At 37.7% G+C, this 26,314-nt stretch overlaps 1 protein-coding gene across 3 annotated transcripts; it reads right to left on the minus strand.

The window, feature by feature from the left end:
• On the minus strand, nucleotides 1-26,314 carry WDR44 (WD repeat domain 44). Of its 3 annotated transcripts, XM_026066180.1 has the most exons (20): nucleotides 26,131-26,314; nucleotides 19,334-19,367; nucleotides 17,109-17,183; nucleotides 15,954-16,584; nucleotides 15,117-15,247; nucleotides 14,934-15,026; nucleotides 13,843-13,979; nucleotides 12,699-12,782; nucleotides 12,285-12,391; nucleotides 11,157-11,308; nucleotides 9,709-9,847; nucleotides 9,549-9,613; nucleotides 8,184-8,297; nucleotides 6,728-6,850; nucleotides 5,798-5,989; nucleotides 5,511-5,612; nucleotides 3,892-4,007; nucleotides 2,361-2,488; nucleotides 1,538-1,669; nucleotides 1-1,086 (listed from the first exon to the last, which is right to left on the minus strand). In XM_026066180.1, exons 1-20 carry the CDS (start codon nucleotides 26,205-26,207, stop codon nucleotides 992-994), a joined length of 2,727 nt encoding a protein of 908 aa, XP_025921965.1. In that variant the 5' UTR covers nucleotides 26,208-26,314; the 3' UTR covers nucleotides 1-991. The 3 variants fall into 3 exon arrangements, with proteins under 3 accessions (XP_025921965.1, XP_025921966.1, XP_025921967.1); XM_026066181.1 differs by lacking the exons at nucleotides 19,334-19,367; nucleotides 26,131-26,314 and adding an exon at nucleotides 19,152-19,255; XM_026066182.1 differs by lacking the exon at nucleotides 1-1,086 and having other exon boundaries at nucleotides 1,650-1,715.

Genomic DNA, 26,314 nt, shown 5'->3' on the forward strand with positions numbered 1-26,314 from the left:
TTTCCAAGTGTGTGACCAAGTTTAATGATATATATGTTCTCTAAAACACTTGACCATCAATAACATTTCATGGGTTATGATGCCCAGAATGTTACTTCATAGGTGTTTTATATGCATATTTACAAAGACTTTCAAAATTGAGTGGCATAAACAAACAAGAACAACTTAAAACTTTAAGCTACAATGCTTAAAGAAATGTAAACAGTTTATTTTACATAGTTGTAAAATATAAGAATTTTCTAACGCAGCTTAATTTTACCTGGAAGGTGAATATAGCCTGGTGCCCATCAACAAGGAATGAGAGAATTCTTTACACGTAAGTATTGTGCTCCAGTGTGCAAAAAATTATATATAAGAAAGGAATCTAAAGTCCACAACAATTAAAAGACAACAAAAAATTTTCATGTCCTGAAGTTGAGAAGTTTATAAAAACATTTACACATGGTTGCTGACCTATCAAAAACTTGCATAACTTAAAATTCTGAATAGCTACTGCAAATTCAAGATCTTTCTCAAATGGAATTTTGTGCAAAGATCAAGCTAGATCATTTAGCATTTTTCCAGCCATTCCTCCATCCTTCCCTTCCCACCCCCATTCCTGACAACTAGTGGCCACAAGCACCACTAAAATCCTCTTGATATATGTTCAAATTAGTGCATGTAACCAAAAGGCACACACATGTGCAGATACATTTCGTGCAGAAACCTGTGCATGTTCACAACTATGTTGCAAAACAACTGCTCTTAGAAAGTTTAGAGTCTAATGTTTGGCAGGATTATTCTTACACATTCCTTTCTATTCTACAAGCCCCGGTGTTAATAGGTTGTCACTGCTTTCAAAGGATCTAGTATTTGAGTAGCTTTAAAATACAGATTTTAAAAATAAATCAGCCTGTAACATTATTATATTAGATACTTTGCTTTTGCCCACATTATTTATGGAAATTCAATTCCACAGTACCATAGCTTTATGCTGTCAGTTGCAAAACAATTAAGATACATATTTCTTTTTGTTAATGAAGACTTTGATTGCTCCAGTAAAGTCAGCTGATAAAAGCACTTCTGTGTGATCCGTCTTCAAAGCTCCTTAACAAGGAAAGAAAATAAATGGTCAGTTCTTAAAATCAAGCTCACAGTAAAAAAGAGTGATCAGCATGACACCCCTCTTCCTCTATCACCTGCCTGTTATCAAGCCATTACTCCAAGAAGCATCTGCATTTCTAGAAGAGGGACTTTTTATTAAACATGGGTATGTACAGCTCTACCTCAAAATAGCTCAGGTGTAAAAAGAATACTCCTAAAATACACAGGACTACATCTATGCCCCTCACTTCACACATTCTAAGTAGTTTTAAGAATGCATATGTTGTCAAAATGTTTAACTGCTAGGGTACGAATATATCCACTCCCCTGCAAGGATTTTTCTCCTTGAGAAACCTCCCAACTTGAAAATATTCTTTATAACCTTCTCCTCCTCACACAACATATAAGTTTTCCTTTCAGTTGGTTTCAAGCAGAGCTTATCTTAAACACCTACCAGAGGGTATGGTATCTGATGTTTCAGAATCTTCTCCCTTACTTTCAACCTCTTGCTTTTCAGAAGGTTCCAGTGACACCATCAAACCAGGATTGGGAGCAAAAATCGCAGATGTGACCACTGCATTGTGTGCTTCAGAAAGACAATCCAATTTTGATTACCTTGTTTCAAGGAACTGCTAATTTTTATAAGAACAGCAAGCATAAATTAAGAGTAAAGACCCAAAAATCTCAGTGCTAGTGGCACCAGATAAAGTCATTCAAGGAGCAATTGTCCTCATTTTATAAGCTTGAGGATCTCAGAAGTTCCTGAAAGTTCCCAAAACTGATTGGCAAGACTGCCAAAACACACGTGTGATATAAACATGGTCCTGTACTTCCCAGAATCTTTTTTTTTTTTGGGGGGGGGGGACGGGACGGGACGGGACAGCAGAGCAGATAGGGGCTGTGTTGTTTTTGTTTGTTTTTTTTAAGTCCTGCAATGAAAGAAAAACTTGCATTTGTTTTCAAAGTCACTTTTCCATAAAATGGAACTTCTAAGGATTGATGAGTATTTTGAGTAGTCTACATTCATCCAGAATCTTTGATCATCATAGAAGTGATGTTTCACTGGCAGAAATTGGACTAGCTCCTAGCTACTCAGACTTCAAACCCATTTCTCACTACCCTAGTCATGCATCTGTGAAGCGTTTCCTGAAGATGAGGTTTTCTGACAGAGCCCACTCATTAAAAACCCACAAGTTACTAACATACCCTGCTTCTAGAAAACTAATAATTTGTTCAAGCTAAATGAAAAGCACTACTGGAAAATGCTGATTTTTTACCTTTAATGCCTTCCCAGAAGTCATTACGGTCTCTTCTTACGGACGTAAACTTGCTCAAGTCATGGTATGTACTCCAAATATAAACATATTTATCTTCTGAACCACTTACAATGTAGGTAAAGTCATGGCTATGGATACAAAGAAGAAAAAAAAGCATTACTCTTCTGAACTGTTCAAAAGCTGTTCCAATGGCTCTCAAGACGACTTGTCATTTTACAAATGCAACCAGGCTAAATTCACAATCCAATTTGATCCTTTATGTTAGTGACTGCAGAGCTCAACAAACATGCAGTCCTTTTAAGAAGGGTGCATGCAGGCTCCTTGATGCTCTCCCTCTGGAAAAAAAAACAGTCCTCATGAATAGCACACAACTGATGCAAGAGCTTGATTTCATCATGGTGCACAGAAGTTGCTTTCCTGCAGCTTCCAGTAATGGAGGTTACTCCAATAGCTATGCTCAACAACGAGAAAGTGACATTATCTTTAGCTGCAATTTGCTTCTGTGTTGGACTGGAACCTGTGTGAACACCCGATCTGRTATGTAATATATATTGTAAACAATTTCTATCACAGGTATAAGATCCACACAGGTGGAAAGAGAAAGGCATCCAAGAAGAAAACCAAGTAACTGCATAACACACACAGAGACAAAATAGTGCGTGCAAATCCAACTCAAGTATTTATCTTTAATTCTACTGCATATGTATGCCACATATCTAAACACATAATTGAACTCTAATACTATCTATCCTACAGCCTTATGAGTAGACATGATTTGATTTGTGAAATACTGTCAGCCTTAAAGATACTTCTAATGGCTAACAGCTGACAATCAAGATTAAACCTGACATTATTTCTTGGGCACCACCCTCTCCCTCTGCCCAAATATCCAGGTTAAACCAACACCCAAGCATTTTTCTCCTTTGGCATCTGCAAGATTCAATTTAACAAGAGCATGGAGCAAACCTTCTTCTCCTCCCCCCTCTTTTCTACCTTAAAAATCAGTATTTCCATGACAGTCATAGCAATACACTCCAAGTCAAAGAAGCTGCTCAAGACAGCACAAAGAAACAGAAACAACCTCCAACTCAGATCTGCAAGCTGCATGCTGACAGTGAAGATACACAGGCAATGACCAACAGCCTTGAACAACAGTTGGGTGACCAACACTCATCTGCACCAGTACATGATGAAAGTAAGGAAATAAAAACCTATTTACCATCACAGAGAGAAAAGATATGGTGTTCCAGCCCTACAGTTCTAGGACACTTCCTGCATTTACAGTAATAATAATGGATACACACTTACTGTCAATGCAAAAGGATTCACTCATTCGTGTAAGCTCCCTGCTCATAAGCAGGCTTGTCACTCTTGACCATAACCTTCACAGTAACTGTGGTATTCCTAGTTAGTGGCATTTCAGAAGCTCAGTTTCATACCAGGTTACACAGATTATTCAAACAAAAGCCTCTCTACTTCACCCACAGTATTTCTGAAACCCAACAACTCCATTGCCATAGTACTTCCTTACCTAAAACTGGCTTTGATTTGACTGCTGCTGTTGACATAACCCTTGTATTTCATGGATAAAGACAGATCTCTTAGGTCATACAATCTGATTCTGGAGTCATTTGATGTCACCAGTATCTAGTAAGGAAATAAATAATGAAAATTTAAACGTGGAAACCATTAGGAATTACCAATTTAGCATGCATAAGAAGGAGCACCACAATTCAGTCAGAATTCCCAGTTCTTTTAATAGAAAAAGTATAAAAAGTAACACAGGCAAAGGATAGTCCCCAAGAAGTGGGTAAGTTTTAGGACAATGACATTCTCCTTTCTGGTCCTATGACAATGGACAGAAGACAACTTCACTGTATGTCAAGAACATACTTTACTAAGGTAAAATGTGGGCCCAAAGAACAGTCATCAATTTGAAAAGCATGTTCTGGAACACATTCTACAGTAATACAGCAGAACAGCTGTTCCATTAAGGTAGATTTATGGAAAGTCATGACCCGTCAATCACAAAGCACAATTTAGAGGCCATTATTTGTTACATAAACTGAGCTTTCCTTGCTCAATGCAAGTTTGCTTCCTTTTCACGTTTTCCCAGAATTCCCAGAAAATCAGAAATTTAAATGCATTTTTCAATAAGAAACAAAGAGGCCCATGAAAGGGTCATCAGAATGAGTAAGAGTGTTCAGCTGATTAGCCCTTTTCTGGCACCTTCAAAAAGGAGCYGACCACAAGTTAGCAGTAAGTCTCAAGATGACACTATGAATAGGGTACCAGGGTAGATATCACAAATATTGACTATTTCTATTTATCTAATCATTTTATTCAAAGTTGTGACAACCCTTGAAACACTATCACTATCAGATTACAGAATTTCCTATTTGCTTTTTAAAAAGTTCATTGAGCTGTGCTTCCTTAAATCATCCAACATGCCAAGCACAGCATTTGATGCAAGCCCAAAGGCACTGCTGATTTCTGAATCTTCTGTATGTCTTTGGAATCAAGTCAGTTACATAAGTAGCAGTGACAAGAATACAATACCAGGAAATAACAGCTGGTAGTTTACTGCTCTATTAAAGCCAGCTGTTGATCCCACATAACACCTGAAACTTTATACACAAGYGAGAAACTCTCCAGTTTTAGATTATGACTTTAATACCCAACAGCRTATTCTGTGCATGAGAATTTGACCCTTTCAACATAAGACTTCAGATCAGACTGAAGTTAAACAAAAGGACCCATTCTGAAGAATGGAGTAAGCACACTTTTTCTRATTACAGCTTTGGAGCTTTCACCTTCTTTTCAGCTTCTGTATGAAGCACATTTCATGAATTCATTATTCATTTGGAAAGGTTAGTTATACCAAAGAGGTTTTCACTGAAAGTCATCTGTGAGCATTTTTTCCACTTTTACATTAATCAGAACATAATGTCATTAGAACGCTGCATAGTGGTAGAATAGAGTTTTTTCCATTAGTCTAAACCAGCAAAAAGTGCTTTTATTTTAGTAACATCAGAAGACTTCTGATTTAAGCCAGTGACAGCAAACAAAAAGTTTAGCACAAACTTACCAAAGATTAGATATAAGTATCAGACTTCAATACTGAGCTGAAGTTGCACTAAAATACAGTACCTTATTTTCTCCAGGCAAGGGTTCAATGCCCGTAATTTTTCTTCCAACTCTGTTTCGGCCTCTGGTAGAACGCACATGTATTTGTGTATGGTACTTCAAGTGCTGAAAAGAAATTAAAATTTATCCTTACTTGAAGTAACTGTGTAAAAGCTTCAGTTCTAAACTATTTTGCTTTAAGTTCTAATAGATTTGTTTCCTGATACTTACATAATAAGCATGATTTTAAACCATTTGCAATTTAACATGACAAAGAAAAATTTTCAAATAGACAGTCTCAAACTTTTTACCTCTGTGTCATAGAAGATGCATCTTCCATCATATGTGCCAATGACTGCATATTTGCCATTCTGACAGAAGTTGGCAGCTGTAATCAATTTTGTCTGCCCATCTACTTCATTCCATAGTGCCACTTTTTTGTCAGGAATGTTCCAGAGTCGGAGTTTCCCATCCAGTGAACCACTTAAGAAGTACCTGTCATCCTGAGAGGACACACTGCATTACTCTCAGCTTGTGCTATACGTACATCCTGAAATACTTCCTAGAACCTTGCTGCCCCATTGCCAAATGGCTTCTCTCCAGAACCTCCCAAATAAGAATTCCCAGATGAGGTCATGAGCATTTACCAGTTACATATGACTGTTTCTAGGGAACACTGAAAAATGCTTTTCCTCTCYTTGAGTTTTATTAATATTATAAAGCTTTATGCCACAGGTTTTTTGTTTGTTTTTAATCATAAAGTTGGAAGGGACCTCCCAAGGTCTCTGGTCCAACCCTCTCTGCTCAAAGCAAGGCCAATTTCAAAGTTTAAATCAGGTTGTACAGGGTCATATCCAGTCAAGTTTTGAATATCTCCAAGGATTCCATGTACTCTCTGGACAACCTATTCTACATCATTATAAATTTTTTCCCCCCAATACTTAATTGCAACTTCCTTTTTTGGAACTTCTGACTTTTCAACAAGTTATTCAAAACTATGCCAGCTGTGAGGTTACAGCCAAAAGAAAATTCACGTTCAGCATCATGCCTACAAATGGTTAAACCACAGGAACATTCCTGATGAAGTTTTATGAAGATGAACACAAAGTTCTGGAATATTATCCAACTGAGATATTTTCAAATTCACAAACCCATTTTATTCTTTAATTGGAAATACAGGAGGAGGACTCTTGCTATTTCAAATCCTCCCTTTCGAGAGGAAAGAGAACAATTACACTTACTCTTGGATGGAATGCTATAGCAGTGACAAAGTCTATATGCTGGAAACAGCAGAGACATTCTCTTCTTGATATGTGCCATAGTCTGACAGTTTTGTCCATAGAAGAAGAAAGCAAGAAGTAATTCTGTGGGACAAGTGAGAGAATTATGTGGTTTATTAATAGACACAGAAGTACCAAAATACAGAAACAATCTGACACCTTGTATTTTTGCTTGGATTATAAGACTTAAATGCTAGCTTTCTTGCAACTGAAAAGCATCAGCTCTAAAGTCCCAAAGCTTGATCACCGATGAATATATTTAGCAGTTGTAACACTGGTTCACTAAGCAATGCAACCTGCTGAAACATTTTGCAGTTTTCTTTAGGACAGTATTTTTGAGGCACTGAGTATAGCTGTAATGCATAATAAAACAAAGTATTTTTTGATCTTCCCCTACTCCCCCCTTCCTTCATTCTGTTACTAGACTATGGGGGAGAAAAGAGGGAATTTTTGAAACTTCTTTCCGAACAAAACGATGCTGTCAGGACTGCTTAGTTTCACATATTAAGACAAAATTCTCTATTCACAACACAAATTAATTTCAGTTGCTGATGAAGTTAATGTTTCAGAAGAGGGGTGAACCAGCAGGAACAGGATAACTCTTCAAAAACAGAGTTTAATTGCAGCATCCTGAAGACTAAAGGAAGGAAGTCTCACCAATTGCTCTGCTGCCATAATATTTATCTTTTCAGATAAAATGTTTTAATTGAAGTTATCAATACTGATTAGTGCTTTCCTTAACACCAGGGCACTGATGCCTAGCTACAGTCATTTTTCTGGAGGAATCTCAATGGAAGTAAAACTTGGAAATTAGTTAAAGTATTCAGAGAAAATACTGCACAGCGGGCTTCAGAGAAGGGGTGAGAGCCCCTCCTGCCTAAGCTCCTTCAGCCAGACTGTGTTCTTAAAGAAGTCTATTCCAATATGGAGAATTAATTGAATTAGCTCCATAAGAGCTGAAAGTTAAGTACAAGGTAATTCTCTGATTTAAATCTTCGGATTTAATTATCTTTGGATACATAGCAATAACTTTAAAACCTGTACACTTTGCATAAAAACAGTGCAGCATACTGAAGGCAGGAAAAGCAGTAACACCATAAATCAAAAGTCACATAATAGCTCAGTGGAAATTCCTTTCCTTCTACTCTAAACAGTTTAACTTCATTATTGAATAAATAATGGTAATTATTACTAGCTTGATTTTTTTAAATAAAACTTAAGGAAGGAACACTAAGTCCAAGAATTTTGTTCACTTTATTCCAACTGAAATAGTTGGGATAAGTGCTCTCTTAACAAACCTTATCTCTAACTGCAATAATTGTTTCATATTGTTTAGATATATAGCTCCAACAGCAACTGAAAAAAGAAAACCATAAAACCACAGGAGAACTGTATAGTCTATATTAAGGTGCCTTACTTTAGACCAGGAAAGATCAAGAAGGTCTGCAGTATGTCCTTTATATTTGCAAAACGGTCGTTGACGAAACGGGGCATTTTTATCATCTGGGTCTTCGTCAACTCCACTGCAAATCTATCAGATAAGTGTTTAGAAACATTAGAAAACATTAGCTGGAAATACTAAAAATAATTCAAAAGCAATTATTGCTTATAAAAGGTACAAGGCCAACAACAGTTTGGGGAACAATTCTAGTGACATTAAAATGAATGACACAGTAGTAACAAACAGTCATTTTTCAAGCACAAYGGGCTGTGATACATCATCTTGAAATTACAAAATTAAGCTCTACATTGTCCACCAATGCAGCTTTCATTTCAATGGGATAAGCTTAAGACAGCAATTTAAGCAAACATCTTAAGATCAGCTTTTAGGACAAAGTATACCAACCTTGAAAAACTGTATTCCAACTTAGAGTATAAACTGTGAGTTAAAGTTTCCATGTTCCTAGTGCATATCAAAAACATTAACTTCATAATAAGAGATCCTTTCAGAATAAACAGGTGCAAAATAAAAGAAAACTACAAGTCCCTATACAAAAGCTCTCCAGTAAAGGACTAATACAAAACAATATCCTTAGCRTGTGTGGTTAGCCATGCATATTCACTTATCTTTGATAAGGAATGACCTCTCCCCACTGCACCAAAATGGCACACATTTTTACTGATGTTACTGCTAAAATCTTCCCTTAAAACCCTAATTTTGTCATCTGTTTCTTACACTACTGAAGATCAAAAATAGAAATAAATACATTAATTTTTATGTAAAGTTCATTAAAGTATCTGAACACTCTACAAGCAACACTGTTCTAATACTTTTGGTTGTTCATGTTCCATTTTAGCCTATACAGATGTGAAATATTAAAGAATGTCATTTTTAATATACCATCTCATTGCTCAGCTTGGCCTTTCTCAAAAAAAGTCATCAAGTCAGATATTAACCTTAAGCAATACTGTAAGGCAAAACACTAGGACAGGAAATTCAGCATTCCCCCAGCCCCTGTTAGTAGTTCACTCAAAATTCCACTCAGATGAGTTAGCTAGCAGAAAGCCACAGTGAAGCTATGCAGATTTTGTAAAGCATTAAGTTTAGCTACTTAGTTTCTTGCTTGTATTCCATACACATGGAATAACAGTATTTGACTGAAGATGTCTGTCTATTAGTAACACAGTTCACCCACACCTCAAAGATGTAATAACTCTGTTTTTACTGATGAGAAACGACAATATGTGTTTGGCTAAAGTCACAATGAAGATCTGACATTATAGAACACTGCAAACCTCCCTTCCCCAAAGTAGCCTCCCCCCTAATATGTAGCGTACATACCCCTGCATCAGTATCAGACTTTGAAGAATTCAGACTCTCTTGAGATGGGGAGGGAGAGACACGGCCTAGAACACAGGCAGAAACCCCACAGTCAACTCTAAGTTTCTAAATAACTATAATTTTTAGTGCTTTACAGCTATAGTGATGCATAGAAGGATACCTTCTGTGTTGTATTTCATCCGCATATTATTGAAATAGTCAAAAGCATTCTTTAAAACCCATATTCTCACTACATTGTCCTGTCCTGCAGATGCAAGTAATCGACCACAGTGAGAGAATTTCATTGTCCAAACAGCACCCTGTCAAAATAAAGAGTTCATTGTTTCAGCTTTATGTGAATTGCTTTTTCCCATACCAGAAAGCCTTTCTATAATGYCAACTGACATGATTTAGTACCTTACAAGATAACACAAGTAAAACATTCAAATTGTAGATCAAGGCACTGACAGGTAATTGTTAAAACGGTGGTTTGTGCAACATACTTGCAGAAACACATTGAAAGATCAGTGCACTGGAAGTTTCACTGTAGAAAATAGGACTGTTTCATGGTAAAGGGAGCTCAGTACTGCCACAGCGTTCTGTCCATCATTGATTTGCTGTTACTAAGCATACCCATTTTTAGTGATTTATAACCTGCTGTTTGTTTGCAGAAGGCGCAAGTATTTGTAGCTGCACCTAAAGTTAGCACAAGCTGTACTAACAATTTTTTGGGGAGGAAGGGAGAAGTTGTGCTTGGTTACATCAATTCTGGCACCCAAAATAAGTACTACATGTATTTAATAAATCATGACTATGGCATGACGTTTTGCAAAGCTTGTAAAGACAACAATTCTTTCTCAAATGCAAAATTTACATAATAGCCAATAAAGCACAGTATCACACACATACAATATTCCATTTTCTTGTTATTTAATGAACAGCTATTTAATTAGGCATTTGACTGCCAACCTAGCATCCTTTCAGGATATCTTTTGGAAAATTTTCTAAGTTTTAAGAAGCAAACTATTGGCATGATGGAAATTAACACAAATTGAGTGCCAGTAGGACTGAAAACTTTAGCTCTGAAAGATAAGCTGGAACTCTTCAGTTACCAAACTGATTGCTGTAAGCCATCATCCTTAGCTTAACAGTTAAAATAAGGGCCAGTTTTAATTGTTGTCAGAGAGTTGCTGTCAGCAGAAGAATCAGGGGAGTCTGGAACTCTAGAATCCATTTCAGATGCTGCAGGGGAGCACGCACACTTTCAACAGTGATAAATAGGTAGTTTTTCTGCCTTACTCACCACAGTCATCTCTTTGAAAACCTCACATCCCAATCTCTTCCCCGATCATCACAATCCACATATCTCATTAATCTCTCCCCACTTTCACCTCCAGAACCTATCTAATAGTTCTGTTCAATACTTTGATTCATACCTCTTGCACTCACAATTGGCAGATTATTTTTTTCACTGCTAGGTGGGTCAAAATCTGAACTTGCTGCTCTGTGCTCAGTTCTGGTAGTGGACCACAGCCCTCATGTCTGGAGGTCATCACACAGACGAAAACTTGAAGTTCAATGTCAGGCTGAACACATTCAACAAAACCACAAATGAAATTTCAGACTTACCATATGCTCTCCACTGAGATCCTGAACTACTTTAATTTGTTCAAAGTCATAGGGTCCCTTGAAGCCATGGGCTGCTTTGAACTTAACTGGTCTTGTGTATGGCATCCCTTCATCATCGCTTGAAGAAGGATCATCTTGATCTGTATGGAAGACTAAGAGGAAAACAAATTTAGAAGTATATTGCAGCAAACATTTATTCTATTAGTAAACATTTGCCAATACTTTCTGATAGCCGATTAGTCTTGAATCAACAACTCTCTATAGTCAATTTTAAAAYCTTAAAGCAAGACAAGGGTGCTGTCGCATCAAGGTCTAAAAATACATCTACACTAGTTTTAGGCTGTAGTGAATACACTCAGCCAAAATAATTGCTATCAATTTTTGTTTTGCCCCCCTTCTTGCATCAGCTCTTGCATTCATCAGATCCTGCACTGCATCATTTCTGGCAGTTTAATATGTACTGAAAAGTAGTCATTGCATTTTATGTTTCTTCCCATTGAATGTGCTGAAATGGCCCAGTAATTAGTCCGTGGAGGATGCAAACAGACAAAAGAGCTGGGGCAAACAGCCACTGGCAACATAGAATGTTAAGGTGCAGCAGTTCTAYGGCACTTACTTCAGATTGCGTTAGATTAGCTTACTGAAGTACTGGAAATCTGCCTGAAAGGAGGAATACTGATGAGACAAGAAGGAGGGGAAGAAGGTTCAGTTTTAACTGGGAAACCTTCTATTAGAAGTTCAAGCTATATGAGAATTCTAATGCTGGGATAAGTAATCAGCAAACCATTTTATTACATGAAAATAATGAAGACAACCCCCACTTCTACTTTTGCTGGGAGAGCTTTCCAGAAAGTTTACATTTTGATATCCAGACAACTTTCTAACAGCACAGGAAAAATTATTCAACTGATTTAGCTGAAAAGGTCCCTCAACTACCACTCTACAAGGATTAATCCCTGTAACCCGATAGTCTCAGAATGTCTACTAAGCTACAAGCTTTAGCTCTAAGAAGCCACATTGCGATCAACTGTATACAGCAGCAGATGTCCCTCAGCCAGCTTTGATTCCTAGAAGCCCAAAACCCAAAACAAAAAAAACAAAACAAAACAAAAAAACAGTTTCACTGACCTTCATCTCGAACACTCTTAACTTTATTTACAGCACGTTCCCCATATTCTTCAGCAAGGTGCTTTGCTCGCTTTACAGATTTACCCAGGAACTTTTTCAGCTGGGTCCTTAAAAAACCAAGGGTACTTTTTCAGCATATAATACTGGCAAATTCTTATTTTTGGTATTATGAATCAAAAGTTATGATTAGAAATGCAATATTATCTCTTTCCATTATTGCTTCTTAAAATAAGCATTTAGCTTGACAGCAGTCACAATCTTCAGTTTAATTACAGAACAATGGGCTTACGCAGTTTCAGTTATTACTTGTGCTTAAAGAAAGATAACTTGCTCAAAAATCGGAAGGGGAGCCTCAGCTTAATAAAACAGAACAGAACTGCCTTTTCTTTGTAAGGACATGAAAGAATATCTTACGTTTTTTGTTTTAACCTCCCTCCATCAGAATCTGTTTGCTGTGTCTGCATTTTGTCTTCATCATCAGACTGTGCTGCGTCATTACTAGGAAACACAGAAGTGATCATCATTTAGTACAAAACCATAATGAGCCTAAATCGAGTGAAACATTATTAAAGTAGGATCATTATTTAGGACCCATCTTTACTCCTTAACATGGCACATCAAAAGTACATGATGTTCAGCAAGTAATGTAACATATCTTGCAATCCTGAGGCATCTTGAGACTAAAACTGCATACACTCTCCAGATGCCAAAGCCATATATTGCTCTCTTCTGCAAACTCAAAGCATCACAGTAAACTTAAGCCTGGAAAGCTAAAAGCAGACAAAATAAATCACATACAAGAAGAAGTTTTTGTATACTTTGTTTTCCATAGATAACAAATAAGGTAATATTGCTTAATGCTGAAAATTCACAGTAAGAGTTTTTACACAGAAGAGTAAGGTTCTATAGAAGTGAGCTTTCCAGTGCTATACAGAAATGCAAAAACCTAAAAATTGTCTGATGTATAATGCACATAAGTTTAGACCTTTGAAATAAGTGTCTAGAATGACATGATTTTCTGATAAGAAACTGCTTTAGTCTATTACAATTCACAAACAGATTCAGTTTTAAACATTACGATGGCCTAAAGCTTTGTTGAAAGCAAAGGAAAACCCCAAAGTACTCAGCTATAATGATGACTGCAGACCTTCAGAGCACCAAGGTCTACCAAATTAAACACTGAAAAAAAATTACAGGAGGAGTTAGCATAAGCAACACGTAGTACTTGAGCATAAATTGTTGTCAGTTCTGTTCTGAATTAAATCGATTTAGTACATCTATTACTAACTAAAGTTCAGCTGGATTTTCAGAGATACTTGACTGTCAAGTTCCAGTGATATCAATCTTTAGTCAACTTAAGATACAAAGACTCACAAAACAATTCTGTTGCCTCAATAAATAGCCTAGTTTATTGAGAATTGGGAATTATCACTCATGTTAGACAGTAAGAAACAGATGGGTTGGGACTCCCTTACATGCATTAAAAAAAAAGTTTTGATACATGCAAAGAGTATGAGCGCAGCACTATCAACAATCTGAAAGCTATCTTCATTCATACCCGACATATTCTTTAGTCCTCCTCATGATATGCAAAGTCAGGGGATTAATGCCTGTTGGCAACTTTTCTTCTGCCAAACTCAGGGGTATTTCTTCACCTGTATCAAGGTTTTTTATCATTACACTTGCTAGAATTTCCTACAGAAAAATAAGATGTGAAACCAAGATGACTTCATTAAGCCCCAAAAGCTAGAGCAAAACAAATCTGGTCTTATGGGTTATTTGTCTTAATAGGAAATTCTGTAATTCATTATATATTTACATTACAAAGACTAAATTTACAGGAATAAGCTTACACTAAAATCACCTTTAGTAGGTTAGCACTACCATAATACTCTAGCAGCTATACACAGATTAACAATTACATGTCATCAAAAGCTTGTTTCATAAATCTGAAATGGAGCTATGTAGGCATGTGCCATTGCCTGACACCTTCCACGCTAACATCAAACATATGTAACTGAAAGATTTTGAAGCCTTTCCTTTTTCAGTTATTCTAACAGTTTTAGTTTAGATTTAGGCAAAGACTAACTTTACCCACAGGAAAATAYATTTAGACGTAGCTAGTACTACGCAAAGGGAAAGAAGTTCTTCCTGGAGCACGAGTACACTGTTGAATAACCTATTCAACAATAGCAAAATACCTAAACATACAAATATACACACAGCTGGCAACAGCTTCATGACATCATTAGGATTAATGGAAGTTATTAACTGAAAAACCTGCTTCCTAATATTAGTAAAATTATTCTCTTCTGCTAACTCTTTCCCCTTTCAGATGCAGGGCAATGTCAAGTTTGCTGGCATTCCCTCATACGGAAATCTTATAACATGTCTGTATATCTACCAACCAATACAGCATTCCAGATCTACCACAGCTTACACCTTCAAACACAGTAACACCTAGTGACTCAAGGACCACAAAGTCCTTACATAGGAGGAACAGCACGCTAGCTTTTGCTGTTCAAGTCCCTGGTCACAACATATAGTGCTCAGAGTGCAAAGAATGACCTGAGACTATGCTAATTCATTCAGCAGACTGGAAAAAACAAGCACAAGAATGTATTATGTACAGACCACAATCACTAATACCTCATCTGTGAGCTCTCTTCCAGAATTAGACCTTGGTCTTTGTGGTCCAAGTACTTCATTTGCTGTTTGGCCATCAGCTGTTTTCCCATTTTCCTGAAATTTTGCAGACATAGAATACATGATCTCTAGTGTTACACAGGAAGTGTTACAGCTAGTCTAAGAGTTATAACCATTTCCCAATACCTGTGCAGTAACTATTTTATCTCCACTAGTTGCACTTGCCAAATCCAAAGAAGGCTGAGAATCTTTGGGCAGGCCCTCTGTCATTGTACTCGGAGTTAAGAGACCACCAGCTGTAAAATGCTCTCGAGGAACTGAAAAGAGACTTCATATTAGGAAGAAGAATGTAACATTACCCATAGACAGGCTAGAGCTTACCAGAATCCTAACATCATAGCTGCACTCCTAAATGCCCTTTCTGGCAATTTTTTTTGTTTTTATTTTAAAATCAATTGCCACTGAATCTGTCTTATCAATTATATTTTTAATATGTAGCTGGAGGCACAGGGACGATTTCAAGCCTAGTCCTCTAAGAAGTTTTATTAGCAAATTGCTTTTTCCTTCTGACAGTTTTTCTAGTATCCCAGGACTACTCATATTCATGACACCTCAGTTTACATCTCAATCTGTATTTCCATGCTGATACAGATTGCACATACTTCATTTGAAACATGTAACTTCAGACCTGTGACAGCCTTGTGAAAAAAGGGTCACTTGATTACTCTGATATTTAGCATAATCCCCCTCCTCTCCCATATTGCCATGGCCACTTCTCCTTCCTTACAGAAGTAGCTATTTTGGCAGAAGGTGTTAGTTTCCAAAAAAGTCTATGTAGTAGGAACATCTGTAATTCAAAAGGGAATTTTTCTACACTGTAAGTCTAAAGCTCAGACAGTTATAGGATTTTTTCCTTGTTTACAGGTCAATTAGTCTGAAATCAAGAAATTTAATGATTCTTCACTCAAAGCAGAAAAACAGTAACCCTGTAGATAACTAAAGCCATCTAGATACAATACTTGCCTTCTAAAACAGGTTTTTGTACTTCAAAATCCAGTTCACTCTTTTTCTTCCGTGGTGGTGGAGCAGGCCGGGCAGGTGGTGGTGGTCTTGGAGGAGGAACATTTGTTGGAGGTGGTGGTCGTGCTGGGACAGGCTTCTTTGTGCTAGCAACTATATCAGGTTCTACAGTAAGCTGCCTTGGTGGTTTTGCTGGAGGCATTTCTTCTGTTGTAGAAAGGTCTTTGGTAGATAAATCTGAAGCCACTTGTTCTAAAGCATTTGCTTCTTTCTTGTTTGCTACTTCCTCATTTTTTGATGTTTCTTCTTGTGCTTCTGTTTCATTGTTTTTATGGTCAGCTGCATTGGTAACTTTTGAGAGTTTATTAGTTTCTTGTTGCTCAGAAGTAAGCAAAAGCTTCCCAGAGGCCAATTCAGTGTCCTCACACACACTCTGATCCACTGGTTCTCTAGGATCTTCTTGTAATGATATTTTAGCAGATAATACTTCCGGAATACTACTAATGATGCCTGCTCCAGAAATCCAAGCATTTGCATCTGAAGTTGGAATATGCAGTTCTTTTCCTCTAGAAGCTAAAGAATCATTATCCAGTTGTTGTACCTTCTGGCTTTCTTCTATAATACTGTCAATAATCTAGGGAAAAAAATGAAATAAAACCATCCTACTGTTAAGTATCAGGCATTCCTGGGGGGCACTGACCAGTCAGTCTGTACAATACCACAAAAACTCTTCCACTGAAGAGTTGCTTTGTATACAAAATATATTTTGTTTAAAAGCTCTGGAGACCAGAACCCAGGGGCAGAAATAGGCCTATCTGAAAGATAAGACAAAGTGAATCATTTCCATTACATTTTATTACTCTTTAATAAACTTATATTCTGAGAGAGGAAGTTAGGTAACAAAAGGTGCTTGGCTCTTCAGAGGTTCTTACACCCAGCTATAAATGATTCTGAAAATTAGACAAATAATTTAACAGTGAACCCTAAAAACATTTTGAAAATAATCAGCCTGATATTTACCCTTTAGATGAACAGTCTCACTAATGTTACTGATAAATTCTAACCTATGCTAGTTTTAGGATGAGGCCTGATTAGCGTTCTTAAATTATTTAACATTTCTAGTACGATGCTGAAAATGTAGAGCAATATTTAACTTACTTCTTTTGAATCATCTTGTTTCATTTCTTGTACAGAGACTTCATTTCCAACTTTGTGTAATTGACTGTCTGTATCCTATGAAAAAAAAAAAAAGACATAGGAAAAGGGTAGTAAAAAGTTCTTGAATTAAGATGAATTAACAAAGCAAGTTACAACCAGTTAGCATAAAGGACAAGCATTCTGCTACATTTTAAACACATTACTGTTTAAACATCTGACAGAAGTAATGCACAGTATATACCAAAAGCATTTCACACTACCATACATAAAGAGACAGCCTGCACAGTATTAAACAAAAAAGCTGTTCTACTCCTCCTGTCTACAGACAGGAAGCTTTCTTTAGATTTCTGTTGAGGCCAGCAGTCCTCAATTYTTACTCCAGAATGTTTAAGTCCCCAGAGACACTCTTGCTAGTATAAAATATTTTTTTTGTTAAACTATGAATTTAATTCAGCTTATACTGGTTTGGAAGTGTGCACGATACATACTCTCCATATTAAACAGAAGGATAATATTCATTTCTCAACAGTTATTTTAAGGACCTCTACATATTTTTTGGACCCTGACAAGATTGACAGGGTGACCACCTAGTACAGATATGCAACAAATTTCTCCTCAGATTTTTTTTTTTTTTAATTTTAAGAAGACTAGCCAGTATATGGAACAACATTAAAATCTGTTGTTACTAAATGAATGCCTGGTSAGAAATACTAGATGCTATCTATAACTATAAACCTATAAACCTATATTAAATTATAGGGACAACCTTCAACTAGTAAGTCACAAACAACAGAATCTTTATAGCATACTAAAGTACTATTTCACACTTGAAAAATCCTAGGCAGACATCCACTTTAGAGAGTTCTGACCTCAAGAAATGACATATCAAGCAGAGACAGCTGCAATTACTAGAAAAATTCCTCCTGTCCRCTCCTTCCCCCACTTCCATAAAAATAGCCTTTCTAATCTAAATGTGCATTCTATTTTGCTTTATCACTAAAGTTAATCTTCAAAGGTATGACAACTTAAATACTTAAGAGTAATTCATGTCTACAGAAGCCCATTATATTAATTGCTAATTCTGTTGACATTAAACTCACACCTGTTAAACTTTGGACTTAAATATTTCTAACCTGCTCCAAGACAAACTATACCATTAGTCACAAATTCAGTGAACTGATATGGTACCAAGCAGAGAAGTAACTACTTTTTCACCTTCAGAAAGTTAGTTTTGAGCAAGTGACTTGGGAAGATGCTTAAGAATTCTATACTCAATATACAGATMTTTATAGCTGAAAATTCCCACTTCCATTGACATAAAAGTTTTGAAGTGGATTGTTTGCACTGAGTTTAGTCAGAAAATAATGGATCCATATTTCTTGAAAGGCTTAAACATTTAATATTGTATTATTAAAGGGGCATTAAGTAGAACAAAATAAAAATCTGTTCCCAAATGATATCACTGTAAAAAGATTATTGATTCACTGACAGCTGGGGAGCAGAGTGCTACCACTTAGTTTCTACCACTGCTGACTAATCAAACACTACTGTTTTCACTACGATTGCCCAACACTTTCAGGACAAAATGTCGAGCCTTTTTTTATTCTATGCAGGAGCGTTGCAGAGCATCACCTTTGGCCCCTCTGACACCAGACAATGAATGTTATCTGTACAATGTTCCAACTCCTAGCCTACTTCAGTGTCAGATTCAGCTGCACTGTCACTATGCACAGATGCAGCATACTAATTACCTGCGTGGGAAGTGGCAACCCTATCTCAATAAGCTAAATATAGTGTTTTATTTTCATATAACCTAAAGGAGAGGCTTTTGAAGTACAAACACTAAGATTTTTCTTATTTTGATGACAGAAAGGAGTAAAGTCAACTATTTCATATAAATCAGACCAAAACCCAAGTGCTGTAGAGACTTGCTTATTACTCACAAATTACTTGAAAGAGGATAGTCTAATAATTAAGTACAGCTCAATTAAATTGCAAATATAAGTTTCAGAGTAAAGTTAGCTTCAAGACATGTTAACATACCCTAAATAAAAGGAAAGCTGGAAATTCAAGAGACATCAGCACAATTGTTCCCTACAACAAGGAGAGTCCAGAATTTCCTATCTGTGTAGTAGTTAGACCATCACAGTATGTCTACATTTGGTAAAAGTGCTAAACACAGTGTTCTTCAGTAAGTATTTGATTGGTTTTACGTAGAAACGCACCTTTAGTACATGAGATCCAACTTTTGTCGGTGACCTGATAGAAAGAAGAAGATAGATTTAGGAAAAGCTTCAAGAGAAAACAAACAAAAAAACCCACACTCATCACAATAAGCTTCATATTAAACAGAATCTGTAAGGCAGTCTTTTTTACAGAGAATGTATACTTCATACTTTAGATTAGCAAAGTGAATGCTTCTGATACTGCTCCTTTACACAAAAGGCTCCAAACAGAGCTAACGGCCCAGCTATCCCTGAGATACAGACCTCACAGTTCCTATAATCCCCCAAAGTTTCTCAGCAGCAGCTATGAGAAATCATATTTCTATCACTCTTTTCTAATAAACTGATGCTATTCCTAAGGCACATTTAAAAACATTTCCCATTAGAGAGAATTTAGAATTAGCATTTAAAGAAAGCATAGGTTGGACAGCAAAGAAACACAAAGCTTTCAGCAAGAAGTGTGAATGCTCTAGTATCCTCTGGATCAAGTGCATGAATCCTAACCTGTATTATCAACACCATCATATCCATTCTACTCTTCAAACTCTCTAGCAAATGCAAGCTTTTGCTTATAACCATTACGCTCAGTAAATATAAGCATCTACATCATAACAGGAGGGAACCAGTTTTGCACTATTTGCTTTCTAAAACATATACTCTGAAACAGTGAGTTGTATTAGCATCCATTCACACATAACCTTTCGTTTAACTAAACAGAGGGAAGAACAAGGTATCTTAGGGGACTGGTATCAAATAATTACTTCTCTCTAGGTCATCAATCAAGTCTAACCAGCAAACTGTCAACTTTTATTTCCATTTTCACAAGATCTTCGGTATTCACATATTGAGTCACATTGCTGACTGATTATAGCCAAGCAAGACCCTGTTAAAGAAGTCTGTTGGCCACAAGCAGGGAACAAACTACAATTTACTACCTTAAAGGTTGCACGCAACCTGGATTGCACAAGCATCCCAACTGGCTGCTGAGTTCAGTGACATTTAACAATTTACATCATCTTGTACTAACAATATATACAAATAGAGATCTCGGTCTTATTTTGATCTACAGCCTTGAAAATGATAGTTTAAAGGGACAATACCTTCCAAAAGAAAGTTGTTTCCATTTCATTTTTAAGCTATCATTGTTATGCCAAAAAATTAAGTTTCCATTCTTCTGTTTACCACCTGAAAGTGTTTTATGGCAAAAAGAAAACGCCACTGTATAAATGTGAGCTTAAGTAAGCAAGAAAGTTCAGTGGATTTACATACAGTCTCTTAAATCTACATGTTTCTGTCCAGATATGTACACTTGAGACAAGGCGTATTCTTTCTAGAAGGAAATGCTAACCCCAGTATGCAAAAAAAGGCAAAATCAGTATTTTGACCTGAAGAGCAAACATGAGTCTTTCATTTCCCATATCAATATATTGCCAGGGAAGGTCAGAAGGCCAGCCTGTTTTGAACTTCCAGTTACTGAAACATTTTCAATTGCACTAAACACTCATGGATTTCAATAGAAACAGTGACAAACCTGTGTGTCAGCGTTTCATTAAATCCAAAATACTTCTACAGCAATAAAATACAGTTACAATTACTATAGTACTTAGGCTTCAGCAAGGAGTAGGGTCCCATGGTACCAAACACTATTTAGACTTCACAGCCTAAAGAAAGCGCAAAAACCCTCAACTGCAAATACATACTTTATAGCTTTTTATTGAGACACCTCCCACCAAYTGTCATGTCACTCCTGGTACAGGCAAATCATTCCTGCACTGGTAACACAAAATCTGAGGTTCAAAAGACCTTGTTTCCATTTCTAACTTCTTTAGCTACGTAATTAGTTTCCTGGAAAATCTGCACTCAAACTAAAACAGATGTTATTACCCACTCTCAAGCATTATTCAAATGCCTTAGGAAAAAGCTACTCAAGTGATAAAGACTACTAAGATACCATGTATAGAATATAAAACAGTACTGGGAGCTTGATTATCAAATATACAATACTTATGTTAAGATGAACCTTTGTCATTGAAATTATATCCTTTTAAAACATTCCAAAGTTTCCATAATGCTTTGGCAGTAACACCAGATCAGTTTATAGTATAACCAAATAAATTTAGCAGCTTGCCTGAGGAATATCTGAACCACATGCACGTAAGCATCATCGCTCCCTTATCAARGTAATGACTAGTTTCTTGTGTGCTGTTACATTTATAAAGACAAAGTATGTCACAGAAGTCGATAACTGAAGCCTCTTGCAGTTTAACATTACTCTGCAATAGTCTCACTTTCCCAAGCACTTGAAGTTACCAGCCTTTTCCCSTCCTAGTTTTACTTTAGGCCACTAGGTTTTACAGATGCAGTATCTGAAATGCCTGTACTTTTCAAAAAGTATGTATAGCAGCAAAGGTGTCTGAAAAGATTTGCTATGAAGATCAATCTAATGATCAAATATTAATCTTGCTTTGGAAGTTCTGCAGCTTTACAGGGTTATCAGGTATAACACGAAGTCTGACATACCACAGAAAACTTAAGGCAAACAATTTTTTTGTCATGTGTTATTGTTTAGTAAATAATGGGATTACACATTTGACAACAATGGATCTTAGAAGCATTTTATTTGAAATTCATTCTATAACTTAAGTTTTCTTTTGTAATACTGGCCATGATAGCACTAGTTTAACAGATGGGATGTTCAAGGTTATCTATAAAGATTAAGGTAAAATAAATAAATAAATAAAAAATCCTATTTTACCTGCACAAATATAACCAGATGTCTGAAAGTCAGGTAAACTCGCAAAGAATGTTATTTTTGCATTTATTCAGCTTTCAAATTCATCCTGATTACCGACCAGGCTATATAAAGCTGCCTTTCCCACTACTTGGTAGCTTCAAGCTAGTGCCTTTTCAAACAAGGGTCTGAATCTTTACTAAGCTTCCATTTTCAGCACATTCTTGATAAATTTTATGACTGGAAACAAAACACTAAGCCCTTCAGAAAAAAAAAAAGTGTGTGTGGGGGAGCATTAAAAACTACTGGTTTTGGTCAAAACCCCAGGGTTAACCTGCCTGCTTTCCTAGAATGATCAATATTGTTAGAGAAAAGATATGTTAACAGGCATATGGAAAGAGCGAATGTACAATAGTAGATTGTACAGAAGATACAGGTTGAACCACARCCAGTCCAGTAAACGTATTTACTGTTGTTCTTCAGCTTGCAGAGGCATATGATGTTCTCCTCCCCCTAACCTATGGCTGGCCTGGAAGCTACAATTATTCTTGATGCAGCTCTCTGTGGTAGTCCACACTTTTGAAACCACAAGGATTCATCACTGCAATGCACTCTCAGCTACCCTTGGAAAGCACTCAGGAACTTCAGCTAACTCAGGACACAGAAGCTTGTCTGCAGTGCAGCAAGCTACTACGCTGACAGAACTAATGCTCCATACTACATCTATTTGCTGCTGAGATCAGTTTTGGATGTTGGCTAATATACACACAAGCAAAGGTCGTGCTAAGCATATCCCATGGGTCATCAGGGTACAACTTAGCATTAACTAATTTCCTACAGAGAAGAAAACTCAATGCTTCAGGAGAAATGTAGAAGCAACTTCAGAAAGACAGGATTACTGAGATTAGAATTCAAGAACCTAAACTGATTAAGGTACTAGAGGCTATTTTTCATTATTCACACTGTCTCTTGGATACAGTGCCTTTTGTTTAGTTTCTTGTAACAATTCTTTAGGATAAGAGTACACTACACACAAACTGGCCCTTTACTATTAGGCATATGATGTTCAAACTGCTTGGCAGTTCTTCATTTTAGAGTGGGTGTCCCCTTTTTCTTATAAGTAAGATATAAAAGGGTCAGTCACATGCTTGCATCTGAACAAGTGTGCCTTACTTCATATTTTCCTCTTCTCGAAACTGTGTTTCTCCTTCAGGGGAGTGTTCATGCCTCTAATAATTTCATTGTCTTTTTCTAGACCTCTACTATGGTTATAGTCTTTTGCAAGCAGAGTGACAAAGGACATCTGTACATAGTGTACACACAGTGTTACTACATTTTCAGCCTTCTTGATTCTTTTCTGTCACACTACCTCTGCTCCCCCCTCCACTGGCTAGTGGAAGGCATCAAAATAGATGCCTTCATTGACTGGTCTACACAGGCACATAGTTTTTTGGGGTTTTTTTTGGGGGGGTCTATAAAAACTAATAGAAACAGACAGGGTTTGGGATCCAGTTATCCAATAGATGGACACTCTCCATATGTGCTGTCAAGAGCACAGTTACACATAAAAGGAAAAATGTACTGCAAAAGTGAAGCTTGCAGGCCTAGCCAGAGGATGCAGTAGTCTCCAAATACCTGGTTTAACATACTTCATCTTACAGAAGTCATCAATCCTGCAGAGCTATCTCAGCCCATAATCATCTGAAATAAACATTCTGTAACAAGTTCTGTAATTTTTGCTAATTAATCCTTAAATAGCACCAGTTATGTATGTTTGAGGATACAGATATGGTGCTTTCCTCGATGAGGATCTTGAGCCTCAGTACCAGTTGACTTATGATGGGAATTGGAAACTTACACCAACTTGAAAATGCCACTTTTGCACATCACAGAAGACGATTAGTAAAAACAATTAAATAGCAAAGAAGTCAGTAAGCTTACATAAACCTTCAGTTGTCACCACTTTCAGAAGTTCTGTATCAGCAGTTACTAAACTTCCCCACACAGAACTCTGGGCAGGAGGGAGGAAGCTACAAAACCCACTTAAAATCCCATATGAATCATGAGGGCAAATACACCTATACAGCTTTGGAAAAAGCTGGCTACAGTATATGCTACAAAAAAAGGATCTCCAAGCACTTTTGCTGATCAGAGTGCTTACTGCACAAGCAGATAATTCAAACTGCAGAGAGCAATATGCACTTTTTTTTCAGTTGACCTTCCTCCCATGAGGTTTTGATTTTTTTTGGTGCATCCCAATTCACATTACACATGCAGAAGTCTCAAAACTATGATCTACATGCCAACTTCTCAGAAGTGGCACACAAACATGAAATTAGCTCTTGAGAAATCTCAAAGCTTAGAGAAAAATACTCTCCATATTGTTAGTACTATTATGTAGTGTGCAATCCAGATACTGAATAAGCCCTCTGAGATCACCTCTTTACTTGACTCAAGCCAGTTGAATGCTATTGATTTCAGCCAATGGTGCATCCTTATAGATTATGGAAAGCAATATAAAAATAAAAAGGCATCTTCAATTTTAATTTCTAATGCATGACTTCATAAAATGAAATTCTGTTTAGATATAGGTTGGGGGAATCTTCAAAATCTGAACATACAGCATTATTTACAACAAATGCAAGCTATTACACATTATACACAGAAGCCTACTAACCCTAGCACACACCTCAGTGAGGCTAAGCTATGGCTCCATTTGCACCTGAGCCAGATTTAACAGCTCATGCCTACCAAAATATCCATTTTCTCCTTCCTGCCTCTCCTACTGCTAGTCACACAAATCCAACACCCTCACACCTCCCAGACCCTTCTGTTAACTAGAAACAGCAAAAACTATTTAGTGTGTTCAAATAGCTTTCAGCTGTTTTCAATTACTTTGAGTTAAAACAACACACAGAAGAGTTCAATAAACACCAGTGCCAGTGCAAGGTAAGCAGCTGGAGCAAGACCTCATTTCATATTGCTATTTCAGCAATAGCAAGCTGTTGATTTGGCTCACTACATCTTGCGGAACTGTATGCCAAAATATGCTTTTCACGAGGCTACTTAAAAAGCAAAGTTCAGAAAGGCTTTGACACAGGATATGTGCATAAGCAGAGCAAACCTAGCCTTTCCTTTGTTCTAGGCATCCAGTGACCACCGATATACAAATTAAAACAAGCGCTTAGTCAATTATTAAAGCTTCTAATGGACAGATTCCACAAACTATTTTATTGCTCTTCAAACAACTACATAAAACCTCACCCTACGAGATCAAGTGATGGAGAGGTCTGGTCCAGACTATGTGAAAAATAGAACTGATACAACTCAACCTATTCAACATACAACCGGAAAGAGAGACATTTACATTTTAAGAAGCGGGAGCGTATTTGGCTACGCCACAACACAGGGGTTCAGTTCGGTTTGAGGGAAGAGCAGTAAGAATTACCATTATAAAGTACTGTTAAAAATCCACTACACCAAACCATACAGTGACTAAATACAATACACAGCACACAGAAACATAACCACTAAAAACGAAGGATACAGTGCACCAGAAGTTGTTTTGCACACAGCAACAGTTAGCCTCAGAAGAATCTTATCCTGCCTTTTCAGAAAATCGGTTACTCTTATCAAGTTTCAGAGATTAGTTCTGTTGGGACCTAAATTTATCGCCGCACRTCTTTTCTAAAAACTACATGCTGTCCGCCCAAGGAAAGCAGATATGATCTCATCAAGATAATGGCTACTGCCAGCCCCACAAGCCTCAGAAAGCGCATCGAGAGCGGCTTGATTTCTTCGCATCCTCTCGACTTTCGGGCTTGCCAGTCGCTCAGCCACCCCACGGCCACGCACTACCCCGCCTGCCCGCGGCCGGGACGGCGCGCCAACCCCGCCCCGAGCGCGCAGCCCCGTGGTGCGGGGAGCCGGGGGACGCGGGGCCTGGGGCAGCCCCCCTCCCCCCGCAGCTCCCCAACGGCCGTAACGGTCGGGAGCCGCCGCCTCCCCTCAGGGCCGCGCTGAGGGAGGGCAGGGCAGGGCAGGGCGGCGGCCGCGACGGACTCACGGCGCGGGGGAGGCGCCCGCCAGGTGCACGTCCTCGGGCGCGTCGTAGAATTCCTCGGTGTCGCTGTCGGAGGCCATGGCGGCGCCGGGCCGAGCCGCACCGCGCCGGGCCGAGCCGCCGGCAGCGCAGCGCAGCGCGGCCGCCGCCACCTCAGGGCAGGGCGAGCGGGGGGGGGGGCCGGGCG

The sequence above is a fragment of the Apteryx rowi genome, unplaced genomic scaffold (genome assembly GCF_003343035.1).
Source record: "Apteryx rowi isolate R43461 unplaced genomic scaffold, aptRow1 scaffold_24, whole genome shotgun sequence".
NCBI classification, from domain to species: domain Eukaryota; kingdom Metazoa; phylum Chordata; class Aves; order Apterygiformes; family Apterygidae; genus Apteryx; species Apteryx rowi.